The sequence below is a fragment of the Polistes dominula genome, unplaced genomic scaffold (genome assembly GCF_049000335.1).
Source record: "Polistes dominula isolate Pdom_NZ unplaced genomic scaffold, Pdom_raw_medaka contig_77, whole genome shotgun sequence".
Classification (NCBI taxonomy): domain Eukaryota; kingdom Metazoa; phylum Arthropoda; class Insecta; order Hymenoptera; family Vespidae; genus Polistes; species Polistes dominula.
The window spans coordinates 2,640,565-2,658,694 of record NW_028301152.1 but is presented as its reverse complement, the minus strand read 5'-3'; the positions used below and the strand labels follow the sequence as shown (position 1 = coordinate 2,658,694).

General features: G+C 36.7%; 1 protein-coding gene across 1 annotated transcript in view; it reads right to left on the bottom strand.

The window, feature by feature from the left end:
• LOC107064112 (uncharacterized) overlaps positions 1-18,130 on the bottom strand; it is a 40,704-nt gene that overhangs the window by 12,901 nt on the left and 9,673 nt on the right. Inside the window, exons 2-5 of the mRNA XM_015316444.2 lie at positions 6,082-6,188; positions 1,462-1,509; positions 660-1,136; positions 40-315 (exon numbers count right to left, since the gene is read on the bottom strand). Of these exons, the coding sequence (XP_015171930.2) occupies positions 40-315; positions 660-1,136; positions 1,462-1,509; positions 6,082-6,166 (886 nt within the window). The 5' untranslated portion in view covers positions 6,167-6,188. The remainder of the gene's footprint in view (positions 1-39; positions 316-659; positions 1,137-1,461; positions 1,510-6,081; positions 6,189-18,130) is intronic.

The following is an 18,130-nucleotide window of genomic DNA, read 5'->3' as shown; positions in this document are numbered from 1 at the left end:
CATTCATGAAAGTAATTTGTATACAAGTATTGTTCTTACCACACTGATACGTGGTCGGACAACATTCTCCTTCTGGCGGAGGAAGAGCAGTGCAGTTCTTTCCATGCGTTTTCATTGGTGTTCCACAGTCTTGAACGGCGCAAGCAATATCGCCACGGAAGCAGTAGCAGTGTTGGCAAGGTTGTGTCGAGTAAATCAAGTCGCCGTCCTCGTAAACTTTACCTTCGTAATAACACTGTGGTGCTGCACCAGGAGCAATTGTAGTAGTCATGATGAGGCCAGGTCCAACCGTAGTTTCAAGTCCTTCGTCGTATTCTGTTAATGTTAATTGTAGTAAATTATCATCTATTATTCATGATCTATATTATTATATCCGAAAGAGAAAAACGGGTCGAGTTATATTCGTTGACAGCTAACAAATATGTTCTTTGTTTAATATCAAATTATGTTCATATATATGTGACCGTGTAAAAGGAACAGGAACGTAAAGAAAAGATAAATAAAAAGTTAAGTTTAAACGACGTGTATACAGACTTGTACATCACGCTTGTCCGGAATGTCACATTAGATAGAATACGTGTTAACAAATAATGAGAGCCATTAAACGCGATACAAGAAAGGCTACTCACATGAACGTACAGTATGCAAATGGAACTTACCGCAGTCGTACTTAACCGGACAACATACACCCGGTTTGTAGACAGGTCTGCATCCTGCCACACGTAGTGTGCACTGCTGTATAACGCAAGCGGTTCTGTTCCTAATACAGTAGCAAAGCTCGCAAGGATTCGATTGATAATCGATTGGTAATTGGGCACCATCTGGATAAAATCGATCATCCATTTTGCATCCATAATTATCATGGAAGCCAACTTCCGTTGAGTCAGATAATGCTGGAGTATTGGTAGTCGATGTAAGCAATTGCACCGGTACTTCCGGACAAGTGATTACAGGGCAACATTGATCAGGTCTTTTTTCTACCGTACAGTCTTGTCCAATGGCTTTCGAGAAGGGACAAACTCTCAAATAGCACATCAACATTCGATTATGACATGTACAGTTCAGGCATGGCTCGTTCGTTATGATTCTGTCACCTTCCTGGTAATGTTGAAAGTTGTAATAACAGCCGGTTGCACCTGCGAATTTCATTGATTCTTATACAGTTATCATATCGCGATTATGTGTTACTCAGCTTTTTGAGCTACCAATGAATAAACATTAATTAGTATTTGATTTGTTAAGTTCATGAGTCGCATCGAACGTTGTTTTTATTTTTTCGAGCGAACATTAATTCAAGAACTTAATTAAGTCGATTAGAATCGTAGAACGAAGCAGTGCGTGTTGCCAACATATTCAGTGCGCTTCAATTAAAATGTTTATGTCTATGACTTAGCGCGAATCGGCTGATTAGAAACAGTAAAAGTCAAGCGAATATATGTATAGGTATATCTATTTACGTACCTCCATCGTACTCTGCAACTTGTGTGGTATCCTGATCGTATACTGGAGCTGTAACAAAATCAGTACAGATTTCATTGACACGGTCGTTTGTATCAGTATTATATTTACATAATCTAATTTGATTTGATTAACATTAATATCTCGATTTGTAGCGAAGAAATTTGTTTGTGCGTATAGTATAAAATTAAAGACGAATAGGTTAAAAGAATCGCAAAAATTTTGATTATAGATCGTTGTTGATTAGGTTACGAAATGGGTATGTTTTCTTTGGACAATGCAATTCCAGTTAAGATCTTATCTGTTTCCGCGTGGAGAGATTTTCATTGGTAAAAATGTAACTGCAGCAAAGAACAAATAATCTCGGGAACTTGAGCTTTCGTATATGGTGAATCCTGTAGGGAGACGAATGCAGCTCTGGTGCTTGCAGTTTATCATAATAATTACTAGGCGGCGGGAGGCGTTTGTCTGGAGGGTGAACAAGGCTTTAACAACGGAGTGAGTCAAAGCGTCATATGGCACGAGCGTACGTGGGCGAATTCTCGTTAACACCCTCGCCCCGGTCGTACGAATTGTATGCCGAGTGTACGCGGAATACAAAATTCTCTTTCTTCTCTTTCCTCTTTATCCTTTTATCCTTTTCGTACTCTCTACCTACGTTCTGTACGTTTTTCACGCGCGTTGCTTTTACAATTTCCTTGGTATTAAAGTTCCGCGAGCGGAACTCGTCTTCGATTGTCCCTAAAATACGACAAAACAATCTCCTTGACGTCAATTGGCGAGCTAGTTTTCTGATTATTTCGAGAGTAGTTAGTTATCCACGGATCCATCTATCCATTTCTTTAGTTTACGGCTTTTAGGAAATTGTTTTTTTTTTTTTTCATAAGAGAGAGAAATTAAATGAAAACTAAACTAGTTTTGCATTGAATTCTACGGTCAACGACCACTATTATAAAACGATGCCACTATTTTTATATTAGGCATCCCTGGCACAATATCAACGCGAAATTGAAGTAAAAAGGACCTTTTTACACAATGTCACAGATATTCTTCATTCTAAAAAAGTAGACGTTACTCTTTTAAAATGCATGAAGCGTTTCTGCGGAGGCTACGTGCATCGCGAGTCGAAGGATTAGTATCCCTTGTATCGCTCTTTCATTGAACAATACGTTCCTGGTAAAAGAATGTGACAACGGTTTTAAGCTATTTCTGATTGAAACATTTCGATTCTTTTGTAGTTTATTTATCGATTCTCTGATTTTTCATGCAAAGACTTCATCGTACCGTGGGATTTCGTTTTAACGTATGCGAATACAATTGATCAAATTTGTATTGATAATATTGAGAAAATCTTGCTAAAAATAAATGATATAAAATATTAAGTCTCGGAAATAATAACATTAGCATTCTATTCTGATCGCCGTTTTGCTTGTCGCGGAATCCGAAGCTGGCAGTTTCCAGCGAATTGAATTGTACTGGGAATTACTAGCGGGTCTGTGAATGGGACTCCCATTGCGAGTCCCACGAACTGGGTATCCGCGTGCCTCCACGCATACGCGACAGACGCATGGGGCCCAGCACGTACGAGTCTCTTGTATATATATATATATATATATATATATATTGTTCGTATATATCTACCTACTCGTATGTTGCTCCACCTAAATTATTATTATATGAAGAAATATCGCTAAAGACGAGTATAACATTCAGCAATTTTTCTATTTAATGTGATCCAATATCGTATTATTCTGATTTTGTTATCATGTGAGAAAATCATTTGATATCTATTTGTAAATGTTAATTGATGACTTTTTTACAAGAATAATGATACGTCAAAAGTTACTGCATTAATACATTACACTTTTTTTTTTTATATTCCTCGTGTATTTGATTGACGATGATAAATTTTCTTTTTCTTTTTCTATTTATTTCTATCTTTCTTTTTTCTTTTAAACAAATTGCGGACTATGAGGGACGATAAAAAGACAAATCGTTTCATGCGAGACTTCTCTACCTTCTAGTAGCGAATATATTAACGAGAATGATGTTGCGTTATTTTATGAGCATCTCCATTTTGAAAAACACACGAAAAATTGCAATTTTGTTCCGTCATTAATGCAATAGAGAAAGACGAATAAGGATAGGTAATTATATTTTCTATTTGATAAAAATAATGAAAATAATTTTTTTGTGAAAAAATATGAGGAAATGACAAGAAAAAGTAAGTTCTTATATTTTTTCAAAAATTTGTTCGGTTATAAGTCGAACATTAAGGTATCAACGGATTATGTAACGGCACGTTCAATGTCGAAGCGTGATTCAGCGAGATCTTAATAAAATCAGCAATTTTTGTTTAAATATAATGAATCGACAGGATTTAAAAGTAAATGTTGAAAAAAAGAAAACTAATTATTTTTCTAAAAAAAAAAAAAAAATGCATGGAAAATCCTATTTATCACATAATTTATCGGAAGGAAATATTACGTAAATTATGCAAATCAATGTACGTTATTTTCCTCTTAAATTTTTTATATTTTTTCCTTCTCCATTTCCATTATCGTTCCTTTCTGTCATACATCTTCTATAACTTTGCATCAGTTTTTTTTTATTCCGTTTCGCTTCCTTTTACATTAAGGGACATGTACGGGTGCTCAATGCTGATATTATATATCACGGGTGTGAGTGCATGATACGGATTGAAAGAAAAAGAGAATAAAAGAAAGAGAGAGAGAGAGAGAGAGAGATGGAAGAACCCATTACGCACATTATGAGATCATTCCCGACGGCCTTACCTCACGAAAGTTCATTACCATCAAGCATACATGGTCGGATGAATACCTGGCTATAATTCTCGACGTATCGCGTGCATGAATTTCTGCACCAGATGTCGCTTTCAAGGTCACGGTTTCCCTTGTCATACTTCGAAACGAGGACGCTGTGTAATATGGAAGAGAAAAGTTACGATATCGATACTTTATTTTAATAACGAATCGAATTGATTAGCTAAATTGGAAAGATCTTTGATTATCTTCAAAGAATCGAAGAACGATCAAACGAGGTCGTTATGTTTTTACAAAACCTGTCTTATTTTGTTTTATTATAGATCATGTAATTCACGGATAAAATAACATTACAATCGAGTAAGTTTTCGGATTTCGATGTACACACTTTGATAACGATAAGCTCCAGCTTCATTGGTACATGTAAATATATATAGAACGGCTCGGGAATCAGGTGCGTCAGAACATGAACTGTATGTGGGCAACGTGGTGTGGTACGAGCGGTCAGTGACATTTCCCCCAGAGCCTTAAGAGGTGGCTCTTCGAAGGCTACAGGTTTGACCAGAATTCTTGTTGCATCGTACGGATGTAGACGCGAGGGTAGAAACCGCTATATAGCGTAGTTGTCTTCCTATTGCCTTCTTTTTTCGATTGTTATTGAACATTAAATCAGTACATCTTAAGTATTCCAAAGTTAATCTTTTCTTTTTTGCAGTGTGGAGTTAGGGATTATAGTTTTTTGTCTCGTTACGTTTATTTATACCAATGTAAATTATATATAGAAAAGTATAAGTATATAGAAGAAAAGTTATCGTGCATATTTGAATAGGAAGCGTAATGAATAACTGACAAACAAGATCACCTAGTGATCTCGCTTTGAAAGATGAAAAGAATCGGTTTCGCTGAAAAGATTTCTCCCCACTTGCTTTCATTCACTTGCTTCTTCATTTTAGCGCAACCGATTGACGAGAAGAAACAAGAAACAAGAACGACTCATCTTAAATCATTACTAATGCAACATTTTTACAAATTGTAGTGATATTTTTCGTACTACTTTGTGTTTCTTCTAAAATGATTGTGAAATAAAATAGGCCACTCTATCTGCTTTTTTTTTACGATTACGTAGAGAAATGTTTTTAAAAAGATAAGAATCATGATATTGAGAATCTCAATCGAGAGAAATTAGTATTGATAGATCGATAAATCGTATGACGTAAACGAAAGAAGAAATTCATAATATTGCAACATCGGAAGAAATAAAATGGAATCTGATATCTGAATGGAATAATCATAAATTAGAAACTAACCGAGAACTAGTAGAGAGTAGTTTGGGTCCACGGGAAAGCACCTTGACCAGCGACTTGGTCAAAGCCAGGGTTAAATACTATGAGGTAAGATATCTATGGACGAAGAGAAAGGAGCGCTAAGAGGTTCGACGGCCTGTTAGCTCGTTCCTTCGGACCTTGGCCTTGTATACTTATGTGTCTGCGCACGTATGAGCACGTACACCAACGTTAACTCGTGCGGAAAGTGTTGAAATTATTAAAATTAATTGGTGTTTATTTAAATATGGGAAACTCTCAAAGTAACACGAAATTTATAGATAGTTCTTGAATTGTATTTATTACTCGAGGGGAAACAGAAGTCGAAATAAGATGTATTGCTCGTTTGTCTCGAATGAATCCGAAGTGTCGGAGCAAAATGGTGATGGACAGAAAGAAAGCGAGAAAGAGAGACAGATAGACATAAAAAGGAGAGAAAGAACAAGAATTCGAAAAAAAGCAATGTATGTTTCTTCAAAGCGAGATGAATTTTTATTGTATATTAAGCTAAAACTTACCAGAATGGGTAGATTGCGAGACCAGGAAGATCACCAAGCAAAGAATTATTCCAGGTCTATAAGAGCTGGTACTCAACGCCGACATGTCGGAACTTATCTTCCGTCCTCTGTAAGATATGAAGAAAAACGATCGTTAGATTTTGTAAGAGTTATTTATGTCTTTAGACTAAAAAAATAAATTGTATTTAATCACGTTATAATTTCTATAATAAAATACGACGATTAGAAAAGTAGATAAAATGTAAAACATTTAAAATATAGAATGATTATACGATGCGATACTTGTAAGTTAATTAAAATAGTCAGTTTTAATACGGACAGTATAAAAGGCATAAAGCAATCTTAAAAATATTCATTCGTAAGACAGATAAGAGACTCGTTCAGTCACGTTTCGTTCTATCGGAACTGCCAAGCTAGTTTTCTTTGACAGGTGGACGTGTAATAGCAGATTCTTGGGAACAAGCCAATCGCATACCTTCGCACTTTGACTGAACAGTTCTCGTGAGCGAGTTATGAGTTGTATGCGAATGAATCTCGGAAATGCTTCGAAGTACATAGTACACGTATCGATGAAAGTGTGAAAATCCGTAACGCCTGCCATCGACGTTTGTAGAATCCATAAACAATGCGATGCAATTAAATGCGTTTGCATTCGTTCGTGTAGATATGTGTACACACTGCTTGACTACGGTATCGTGACTTCGGAAGGTTTAACTGCGTGGGAATAACTGCTTTTTTGTTTGAACGCTTTTAACAGGTTTAGAAGTCTCTTTCGTATTGGCGCAGGTATTTGTTAAGAACGAACGTGTTTCGATGATGGTAGTAGAATTTGTATGCCTTCGATTGAGGTTGTTCGAGGAAAAAGGAACTCTACCGAATACCTGTGCGAATATGTGAGTATATATATATATATACATACACAGGGATGTTGAGTCATTGCGAAATCGTTGAGTTCACGGAACGATTAGACGAGGGTAATCATGAAGAAGAGAACGGTCAAGAAGAAATCGAAAAGGCGAGGGAACTTTGTAGAACTCGACGCATTCCAGCCACGACAGCATGCTCAATACAAAGTAGTATCGAGATAAAAGAGCGTGGGTTGTTACTCGTCTGCATGACGACTTCTTTTCTATGTTCGTGACCTCTTCCTTTTTCTCAGCCGACACTTCATTGTAACATAGAGAAGCAACGCGAGACGTCTAAGTACTCTAAACGATTTCTATGTACTTGTGCACGCTCGGTAACGATGCTGTATATATGCTTTTCTTTCTCGCATACCGTCGTAAAATTATTTTTATCTTTTTCTTTTACTTCGAAAATCAATAAATATTCACAAATATACCAATAGAAAATATTCATTTAGATAATAAAAATTAGATACAAAAAATGTGTTAATTGAAACGATTCTTCTAAATAATTTGAAATCGTCGGGATTTCCACAACATACGCTTTGCCTTATTTTTTATACAGTTCGAACAGCTCTCTGTGAACTCCGTAAACCGTACTGGAAGTTAATCGCGACCTTACGTCATTGCGTATTCACGGTACGGCCCATTGAACAGGGGAATTCGGTGAATGGGTATTCCAGCGTACATCGAGGACGCGAGTTCGCATGATTGCTTTGTGTTTGAACAATTCGAGAAAGAATGGCGTTTAATTTTGTGTTTAATTTATAAGCTAACCCATTGTCGAAAGAACTCGATTTATTTAGCTAATTTATTAATTTTACGATCATAAAGTTTCATTTCTCGTAATTAAAAACGTTCCTTTGATATTGGTTTAACGGAAATAAAGAGAACAAGAAAAAAAAAAGAAGAAAGATAAGTATGGAGATTGTAAGAGAAGTTAAACACGATGTATCGTCTTTCGAATTCTACAACGAGGCAGGTCACTCTCGTAGCACGTTACACACGTATTGTTGTATTAATGGTAATCAGGAAACAACTCAGGAGAGTCGCATGAATGGAATAGATGCGAGCACATGTCGCGCCCACGCTCCGTTTTTCCCTCTCCCTTTCCTTCTTCTTTTCCTTGTCAGATCTTTTATCTTTCTCTTCTTTCTTTTTCTTTTTTTCTCGGTCCATCCTGATTCGTTGCAGTTCTGTATTACTTTCAATCTTGCTCGCAGGACCAGGTTGTAGCTTGTAATCACTGAACCAAGACTAATTTCACTTACGCTCTCGATACGCAAGACACCGTGTCCGTGTAACAGCTGGGAACACGGAATTGTTTTACAAGGTAGAAAACTAGTTCTTTTCATTCTACGATTTAGCGAATAATAGACTTTATTTTTCTATTGACTTTAGTTTTTACTCAGTTCATTCGACGGATACATGTCTGTTCCTATCGAACAAGCAATGTTCAACGTAATTTTAGAAACCGTTAGACATCTATTTTCTTTTCTCTCTTTACTATCACCGTACCGATAATTTACCGATCGATAACAGCTGGTACGTGCTTGGTTCAAAGGTTAAACACAATAATTTCGTTTCTCTTCTTTTCCTTCCTTCGTGACAGCTGGTCCAGTGATAATTACAGTGACATAAAAATTTCTTTCCGTGAGTCCGATGTTAAAAAACGAGTCGCCTATGAATGCACCCACGGCTTCGACAGAACCAGGCTGCTACCTGCTCTCAAGTATTCCGTTACAGCCCGGAGGCTGCATTCGTTCGCTATTATCGTGGAATGCGGAATATGATTACCCTTCACTTGAAAACTTAAGAGATTCGACGTCGCATCTTTTGGTTAAAGAAGACCGTAGGGGTTGTTTTGTCTCGATACTGTGAATCGAACATGAAATTCATAGTACTTACAAATCTTTAAACAGTATTGATTAATTGTAATTGAATATGGTAATCAGATAGAAAATAGATTAATTATTATATTTAACTAGTATACACGTGAAACATTTTATAATTAATACGTAATAATATCTCATGCAAGTATCTCAAAGTAATCAGAATAATCAATTGACAGTTAAACTCAGTAGCTACATATACAGAAAGTCGGAACATATTATGAACAGGAAATTATCGTATGCATGCATGTTAAATAGACACGTTTGAGAATAGTCAACATCCGTTGTGCCACACATATGCGCGGATCATGAACAGCTCCCTGTGCATCCGTTTTATTGGTGAGACGTACAGTTATCAAGAGGTATACTATAGCTAGAAAGTTTCTGACCACCCATGGTAATCGTATGGAACTCTGTGTTCCTTATCCCTCTTTCTCTACATTTTTTTTTATCTCATAAGAATCGTCGGAAGGAGTATCCTAAACGTAGGAGAAAAGATTGATGGTCGTTGAAGAGTATCCAAACGTCAGAGCTCGAGATGGAACCTCGAAAGGGATCTCCAATGGCATCGTGACGCAATAGAAAACGGTTATTTCCGACAAGATACGACTGCGAAGAGGTTTCCAAGCATAGTCGTCGAGAATGACTAACGGGCTTGTTCGTCTTTCGTAACAGGTGAATTCAATAGCCGTGCGCTCTGGTACTCGCTGCTTCATCTCCTACTCTCTTTGCGGGCTATGTGCGTTTCGACGACTAAAACTCGATAATTGACAGCTATCCGTGCGGGGAGATCTCGAGTGCTTCATTTTTTCAGGATAACAGTTTTCTTTTTTAAGTGCTTCGCCACCACTTTCGATGTGATCCTTAAAACGTGCTTCATTTTTTCTTTATTTCGTTCACTTTCTCTCTCTTTTCGTTCTCATTTTTTGGTATTTTTTTTCTGGCAATTTTTTTTTAGATTTATCAATGAATTCGTGCCTTATGCATCACATAATTTTTAATTGTTCTTATTTTAAATTTCATTTATTTAGATAATTATTCGAACCTCCATTACTAGATATACTTTTTAGTTAGAGAACATTATTTATTCTTCTTTTTATTTTATTTTTTCTTAATTTAAATATCAATCGAACGAAGTATTTAGTATAAAAATATCAACATAAAATTTTCGTCTTTTCAACAAACAACCATAGAATCGTAAAAGTAATGTGGTTTCGATATTGTCAAGAGAAGACTTTTTCGAATATCGTAAAATGAGTTACTACTTATATCTGATTGTCCGATAATTCTTAACGAGACGAGGTAAATCGAGTTGTAATGCAGACTGAAAGAGGTCGGGTTGGATTTAGCGTGAGTTTGTAGATGCAGAATGTAACAGGGTCAGAGATCACAAGATCAATGCGGAGGTGGAGTTGTGGAGGCGGTTAAATGAAGTTATGCAAATTACGAAGAATAAACGGATAAAGTTCCGTGAGGCTGCTATGATTAACCGAAGAGATCAACCACCGATGTTTCTCCCAAGCGTCTGAACCTGGGAACTCTTCCACGGTTAATTATGACAATTAGCAAGTGCTGCTGTTTCTATCTCCGCTTCCTTAATCTCTCCCTCGCTCTACCTCTCTTAGACCTATACAGGTGTGCACGCGTACAGAGTTATACACATATTCTTCTCTTCTTAATGCATAAAGTGTTTGGCCCTCGGTAGAGGGAAGCTCTTGTTCTTTCACCTTCAAAGACTCTGACTTCCGCGTGTCACGTTGCGAACACACTTCTAGACTGGTCCTGGCTAGTAAACGCGGGATAGGCTGACAGGAAGACAGGCTCGTTACACGATCGTCAAGCAGCGATCTCGATTCGAAAAGACCTTCTTGTTTCTTGTAATTACGCCTGTGAAATGTTTACTCATGCTCGTGAGCTTTTTTATTCACGGTATTGATTTTAAAATATTACCGATGTACATTTCTACATATAATACATTCCCGTGTGTACAATAAATTTCTAGTAGTCAATTCATTGCTATCGAGTTGTTTAATTAAGAATCGATCGAACAAATCTAGCGAATTTACAAAATATACTCGATAAATCTCTAAGAAACGCCGAAAAGTAGGAAAACGAAGATATAATAAATACTCATTATCTCTTTTTTTCTCTTTCGATAAAGTGGGAATTATTGAAGTAAAGTCCGTTGAGACGAAAACTGCGTTAGGAGCTTTTTTAGGTCGATTATAAGGAGGGTTAAGAGACTATCGAGTATTCATTATGTCTAATGACCTCTCCGAACGGCAAGTGCTTTTAGGCACGAACGATGGAACGTGAGGTGGCATCGGAGGCAGTACCGACGGTGCGGCGAAGGTACTCGAAACAATGGGCTTCGATTACTCAGGGCCTCGATGTTCATATGAGGGTGCTCGAGCAACAGGTCGGCAACACGTACATGCTCTCTATTTATAAACCTATCTAAGCTAGAATTACGTGTGTTCGAAGATAAACCGACTTCGTATTCCCTTAGATACGGTTGTCTTTCTTTATCTTTTTTTTAACTCTAACCAAGAGAGAGAGAGAGAGAGAGAGAGAGAGAGAGAGAGAAAGAAAGAAAAAAAGGTAAGTAAAATTCTTTCAAGATTAACCAAGATGAAGAGTCTCGAGGCGTCAACAAGCTCGTTGTATCGCTTGAAACCAATCTTCGTAACGTGATTCTAGCCGCTACATGATAGTTATCGATTTTGTTGATAAGCTATCGGAAACTCGCTTTTTCCTTCATTACTTTCGCATCGATCTTATTAATCATCGTTTCTTCCTTCGTTCCGGGTTGGTGTTTCAGGAAGCACGCGATCATTTCGTGTTGGAATGAAAAGGAAAGGAATTTCCATGGCAATAGGACGGTGTAACATTTGCCTCTTGTTCTTTCTTTTTCTCTCTCTATCTATCTCTTTACGATTGAAACGTCCTCGCAATCGATGTTGATCAATTCTTCGATCGGATAGCTCGCTTGATCGTTCGGCAGCACGTAATAACGCATATTACTGCGATGTGCGGCAATTCTCCTGATGTAGATATTGTAATACCTTGTTGAAAGATTTCATCGTATCTTGTCTGTGCATAGCACAGTGAGATACACATCTGCTGTCTTGTTTCTTCTTCTTTTCCGTCTAATTTTTTGTATGTACTTTTAGTGATCTATTTATGTAGCTATCTTCACCGCTTTTTCAATTTTTCTATCCACCTTTTTTCTCTTTCTTTCTCTCGATGGTTCTACACGCACTTTTATAGGCAAGCGCACACCGCGAATTTCCAACACACAATAACGACAGGGTATAATGATCGTTCTTTTATCCTTAATCACGAGCTCACACTGAACGTTCGCCTCATGGAGTACGTACTACCTTGCGCCACCATACAATTAACTCGATATTACTATCGAGCATACAACTCGACCCTAAGTCGCTTGCATTCTTCGCATTCGCCCTACCCGACCGCGTGTATCTCCTGTATCTATCAGGAAAAGGGTAATAAACGTGTAATCTTGCCTTCCGTTTTCTCCCTCTCTCTTTCTCTCTTTCATTCTTTTTATCTTCTCTTTCCTTTTTTTTCCTTTTAAATTCGTTCGTATATTCTTTACAAGCATGAAGAATGTACTTGGGATTCTTAACAATTTTACTCTTTCGTAATTCCTTCCGGTCCATATTATCTTATGAATGAGAAAAATATTTTGTTTGGATTTGTACATTTTTTCTTTTTTTCTTTTTCACTCTCTTTTTCTCTCTCTCTCTCTCTCTCCCTCTTTCCTTTCGTATATCTTTTGAGATTCAAAAAGAGATTTACATTAGAAAATTGTATAATCCGCGTAGATTTACCAAAGTTCACAGGCGGATAATAAAAGAGGAATTCTTTTTTATTTGTACTATTCTGTACTACTTTTTTTTTCACCGTGGCTTTTGATCTTACACGTTCTTTATTTACATTTTCTAGCTGTTCTTTCTTCGTCCCCTTCTTTTTACATAGGACGTTATAAAGGGAAGGACAAGCATTCTGGTTTAGAGTTTACGTCAAGAGAAATACTAAGCACGTATAAACATTCAACATGGTGTTCGCCAGAGCTTACTGTTTTGATTTTCAATATATTCAATGAAATATTCGAGTTCTCTAAAAGGATATACGAAATCCATTCGTTTCGATTTTCGTTAGAAAAGAAGAAAAGTATAATATTTAATATGGCGGAAGTGCTTAGAATAATAATTATCTAAACAAAAAACTTTCTTTGATGAACTATTGATTTTTAGTTTAGATAAAAAAGCATTATTATCATGATATTTAAAAAAATGTTGTTTTCATTTATTTTCTTGTTATCTTACGGTAGATGATAATGAGGCGTTGTCGATATGTTAAAGTACTCTCACCTATAATCGGAAACTTCGGGTGCGTTCCAGAATCGATCGTTGCTATTCGTGCGTAATAACAGGAAGAACCGTCGTTCGATCATGATAATTAAAACACGGCACGCTGTAATCTTCAGCCTATTAAAGGCCATCAATTACACGTGGCTCGTCTCATGGTGGGCAGCATCCTCGAGCTGAATCTTGTCTGCGAAGTGCATAATTTAGGATGTGGCCACTGCCATCACGTTCGATAATGGTCGACGGGATTTTCGAACGAATCGATACGCTTCTCGGAAGGGTCGACGATTTAAGAAGAGTGGAGCCACTTTCAAAGAATTTCGATGAAGTTTCAGAGGTCCTTGATTAGAATATCTTTTTTTTAATTCTTTTGCCAAGCTTGTATTCGCATCTTTCCTTTAGACCATCTTCTCCCTTCTTTTCCTTTTTTTTTTTTACGGACATGTGCCTGATCGAGGGCTAAGAAAGATTGGAGGGTCGATCGGATTTTTCTTTCTCCGAGAAGATGGATCTTCGTTTTGTGTTAATACTTATATTTTCTTTTTTCGTTCGGAACTTCGATGAAATCACTCGAATAGGTTATCCACCAGTTTTCGCATTTCGTACCTAACGAATTCGTCTTATGTTAGTAATAGAAGTGCACAAAAACTTGAAAATGTGGGGTTGAGAATTTTTATCGGGATAAGATCGGGTTTCTAAAAGTATCTCGATATTTGAGAATATTGGGATTCTCAAGTATCTCAAGATCCATGAATCATATTTCGAGACTAACTTAAAAAGCGTTTTCAATAATATTACTTTTCATATTATTTCTGACAATAATTTCCAATTTCGCGAAATAAATTTTATTGATTAACTTTAATATAAAATAATAAATAAAAATTGTCATTCGAATTTTCGACCTATCTCAAGCATCGGATTCTCGAAATTTTCGCGTTTTCGCATACCTCTACTTGGTAATTGTTTTTGTTATTGTTTGCTTGATCACTTGTTGAGAAATAGCGAAAAACAAAATATCATTTTCGAAGGAATGCATAGAAGAACAATGAATGATACACCACCAACAATAAAAAGAACCAGTCGGTCTGCTATAATAGATACTCACTCTAACATAAAAACTTGATATACCGGACCTACGGCACTTTGCGGCGCAAACCTCTTTCTTTTCTATTTCACATGTATGACCTCCACCAAGCAAAGTCGCGTTAGGCAAATGCTCTCTTAACACGGTAACCTTCTCCCTACTTAAACCTTTTGTTATTCCCCAAATCTCTTACATCTATTTGTCATTTCATTTGATTTATTTTCTTTTTTAAACGCTAAATGCGATCGTAATGACATTTGATTGCAAAAAAAAAATAAATCTTCTAAGTTTCTTTCTACTTTTTTGATTGGCATCGTAATAAACGTTAAAATAAATGAATTTCTCTATATCGTTTTCTCCAATAATCAAAGGTAAAATTCGTCGATTATCCTTGCGAGGAAATACTTCTACGTTTCTCTATAGTATCTTATTGATCTCTTGTATGTACCATGGTCGAGCTGGATGAACGCAAAGTAGAAACTGAGAAAGAGAGAGAGAAAGAGTAAGAGTGAAGAAAATTATCTGTTACGGAGGGAACAGCAACTACCAGCGGCAACAGCAGCAACACCGGGACTGGTGATTAATTATCATGCAAAGTAGCGGTATCAACGTTCTTCGTCCTTTAAAAGCGCTCGTAAGCAAGAATCGATGCGTGCGGTGGCGGCAGCATATTAGCGGCATATTGCCGACATGTTTCTACTATATTTCAGCCCACGATATATATCTTTACATTTAATGTTATTAACTATAACGTATATACTTCAGTATAATATCTACATAGAAAAACATACGTTGAAGGAAAAATTACATGTCGATTAATTGCGCTATATTCCCCGTTTACGAATTCTTTAGTAGTTACGTAATCAATCTGTTTTTTGGGACAAATAATTTTTTCAATGGACAAATTTATTTTTCGTTGAAATTCTTGCCTTTCAACGAAATAAAATGGTTCGAAGATTTTATCTAAGGGAAAAATTTGAAAAGACTTTGTTCGTGAAGGGTTTTCTCAAATTTTAGGATTTTATTAATATCCACGTTGTTCATTGCTTTTTAGCGTTTTAACGTTTCACATTAAGAGCATGTTTTATTTTTTTGTTACTTTTGACTTACTTAAATATTCAAAATATTTTATAATAGTTCAAACTATTGGAATTTAAAAGTCAAATAATTATTAATTTTTCAAAATAAGAGTAAGCAAAGTTATATACTCTATCAATTGATATAAAGCGTAATTGAGAAGCGTGATTCCAGTAGAAATTTTACAAAGGAGCGGTGTATTTCTGGAAGAGCAAATGCAGAAGCTAAGGTATACGCTAGTATTCATCGAAAGCGGAATGTCGATTGTTCGTACGGCATATACGAAGGATTACCGAGCGTGTATAGATCTAGCAAAGGAAGGTGATGAGCTCTTGGGGAAGAAGAGAACAATCATTGAATACACGCGCACGCGTACGCAAAAATCTTAACAAATGGCAATAAAAAAATAGTTGCATTTTTGCAGGCAATAAATACAATTTAAAATAAAATTTTGTCAGACGCATATTTTCACGATTCTTGTTGTTCTTTTGTTGTGGGTGACTTTTGTGTCAGTTAACAAAAGGAAAAATTCATGTACTTTTACTTTAAGGCGTACGAAGGACAATGACTACGACGAACAATAAGGAATTATCGAAGAACTTGGAATTCACATTTCTTCGTCCTCCTTATTTTCTTTTTTCTTTTTGAAACATTTTGCTTTTTTTGATGTTTCATTTGATATATTCGTAATCTTTGAGGAATGTGCTACACTAATGTTACTTTCATTAATGTTCATTTTCCTCCCGAAAATATGTTAGTAAAACTAATTCTACCCTAAATGTAATATTAGATTTCAAAATTCATTGTATATTCATATCACAACATGTTTAAGTGATTGCGATAAACATTAATAATGTTGCGAAAAAGGACTGTTCAACGAAAGAGGACATTACTGATATCTATCGTCTTCATTTCTTTCTTTCTCTCTCTGTCTTTCCATTGCTATTTAATCGCACGGAGGTAATTCTTATAATCGTTTCCTTTAGCAAAGGAAGAATCGATGATATCTTCGCTTGACTCGGAACAATCCGCTAGAAAATACGTTAGAATACTAGTTTTGCGATATTAGTTTTGCAACTAGTTTTCCTATAAAGATTTTGCGAAGAATATTTTACGTCGGAAGAAAATTTCGAAGAAATTTGAACATAAGATTATTTGAGGTATAATTAATTAATGAAATAACTTTTTACGATGTTTAACGTACATATGTTTAAGAGTTCGAGTAATTAGGAGATGCTAATGATAGTAGCAAGAGAAAGAACGCATTCATCTTTTCATAAGAAAGCCATCGAAAAGATACGCACACCCAAAGGGAAGTTTTCTTTCGTCCCCTTTGAGTCGTGTGTTTACACGTCTCAGAGAAAGTCTCGAAGTTGGTGGTGTCCCATGAACGCGCGTGCGCACAGTAATGTTATTTACCCCACGTTTACACGGAAAACCTGAAATAGTAAGTTTGCTTTGGGCGCGGTACCCCTTGGCGGCTCGTTACTTTCTTCTCCCTTCTCGTTTTATTTTTTACTCACACTCTCCTTAAAGCATTCGTATTCCTACGACGAGTCCTCCATCTTCGACTCGTCTTTGTGAGCCACTTAGCGAGGAATCGAGGAGGGCAAACATGGTCTTCTTGGAGTCCTAAGTAAGGTTTTCTCGATTTTACGTGGGAAAAGGATACATCCGAGCGTTTATTAAGATTCTTTTATTTTCTTCGAGTACACATTTGCCTCTCAGCAAATGGCTACCTTGGCAAAGAATTATTTTAAGATCCGTCTAATATATGAGAGTAGAAACGATAGACAGAGTAGAAGAGAGTGGAGGAAGAAAGAGAGAGACAAAGCAACGGCGTTGTCTTCCACGCACGATTCTTTGTAAGGTCGAGGTGAAGGGACCTTAATGACTGTATACCGAGGGACGAGTACGGAGTTTAAAGAAACAGCGGATCCTGTTCTCTCCCGAGAAGAAGGCATGCGCACCTGTATCGACCTTTATCGAAGTAACGCGGTTTAATTCCTTACAGAGTCATAATGCTCTTTTTACGCGAGGTTTTCAGATCAACGCGACATCTCGACTAGGAAACCAGTATAAGGAAGGACAGGGTTAATAGTTGGAAAAGTCCGTGCTCCTAAGAAGCACCTACGATGAACGTAAAAGCAATTCTATGAAATTAAATGCAAGACATGAGTACCAGTAATTCTCAGCAAGCGTTACGGTATCTTGTTAACTTGAGAAAAGGTTATATAGGGATTTTTCCTGTTTTACTTGGAAAATATGGATTCATTTGATGACGAAGATGACTATGTTACTTTAAAAATCATAATATAGTAGCAAAGCGATTAAGTTCCTGGTATTACGACGAACAAGTGATTAAAATCAAAACGAATCAGCCGGTTACAATAATAGATGTTCACCGAAATCGACCATCCGGAAGAGTAGGTGAGAGATAAAGAGATAGATAGAGAGAGAGAGAGAAAGATCCAGTGGTAGCATCCTCATCGTATAATAAAATGCTCGAGCCACGGAGTCTGTCTCGGTCCCCTTCGTTTCGTCATACATCCGGCTACGGATTGGTAGAGCCGAATAATAATTCCGCGACGTTCGGATCTACCCGGCGACGAAGCAGGAGATAAAAAAGAGAGAGAAAAAGAGAGAGAGAGAGATAAAGAGAGAGATGGTCAGGACGTTGTTAACACGTCGGCGAGG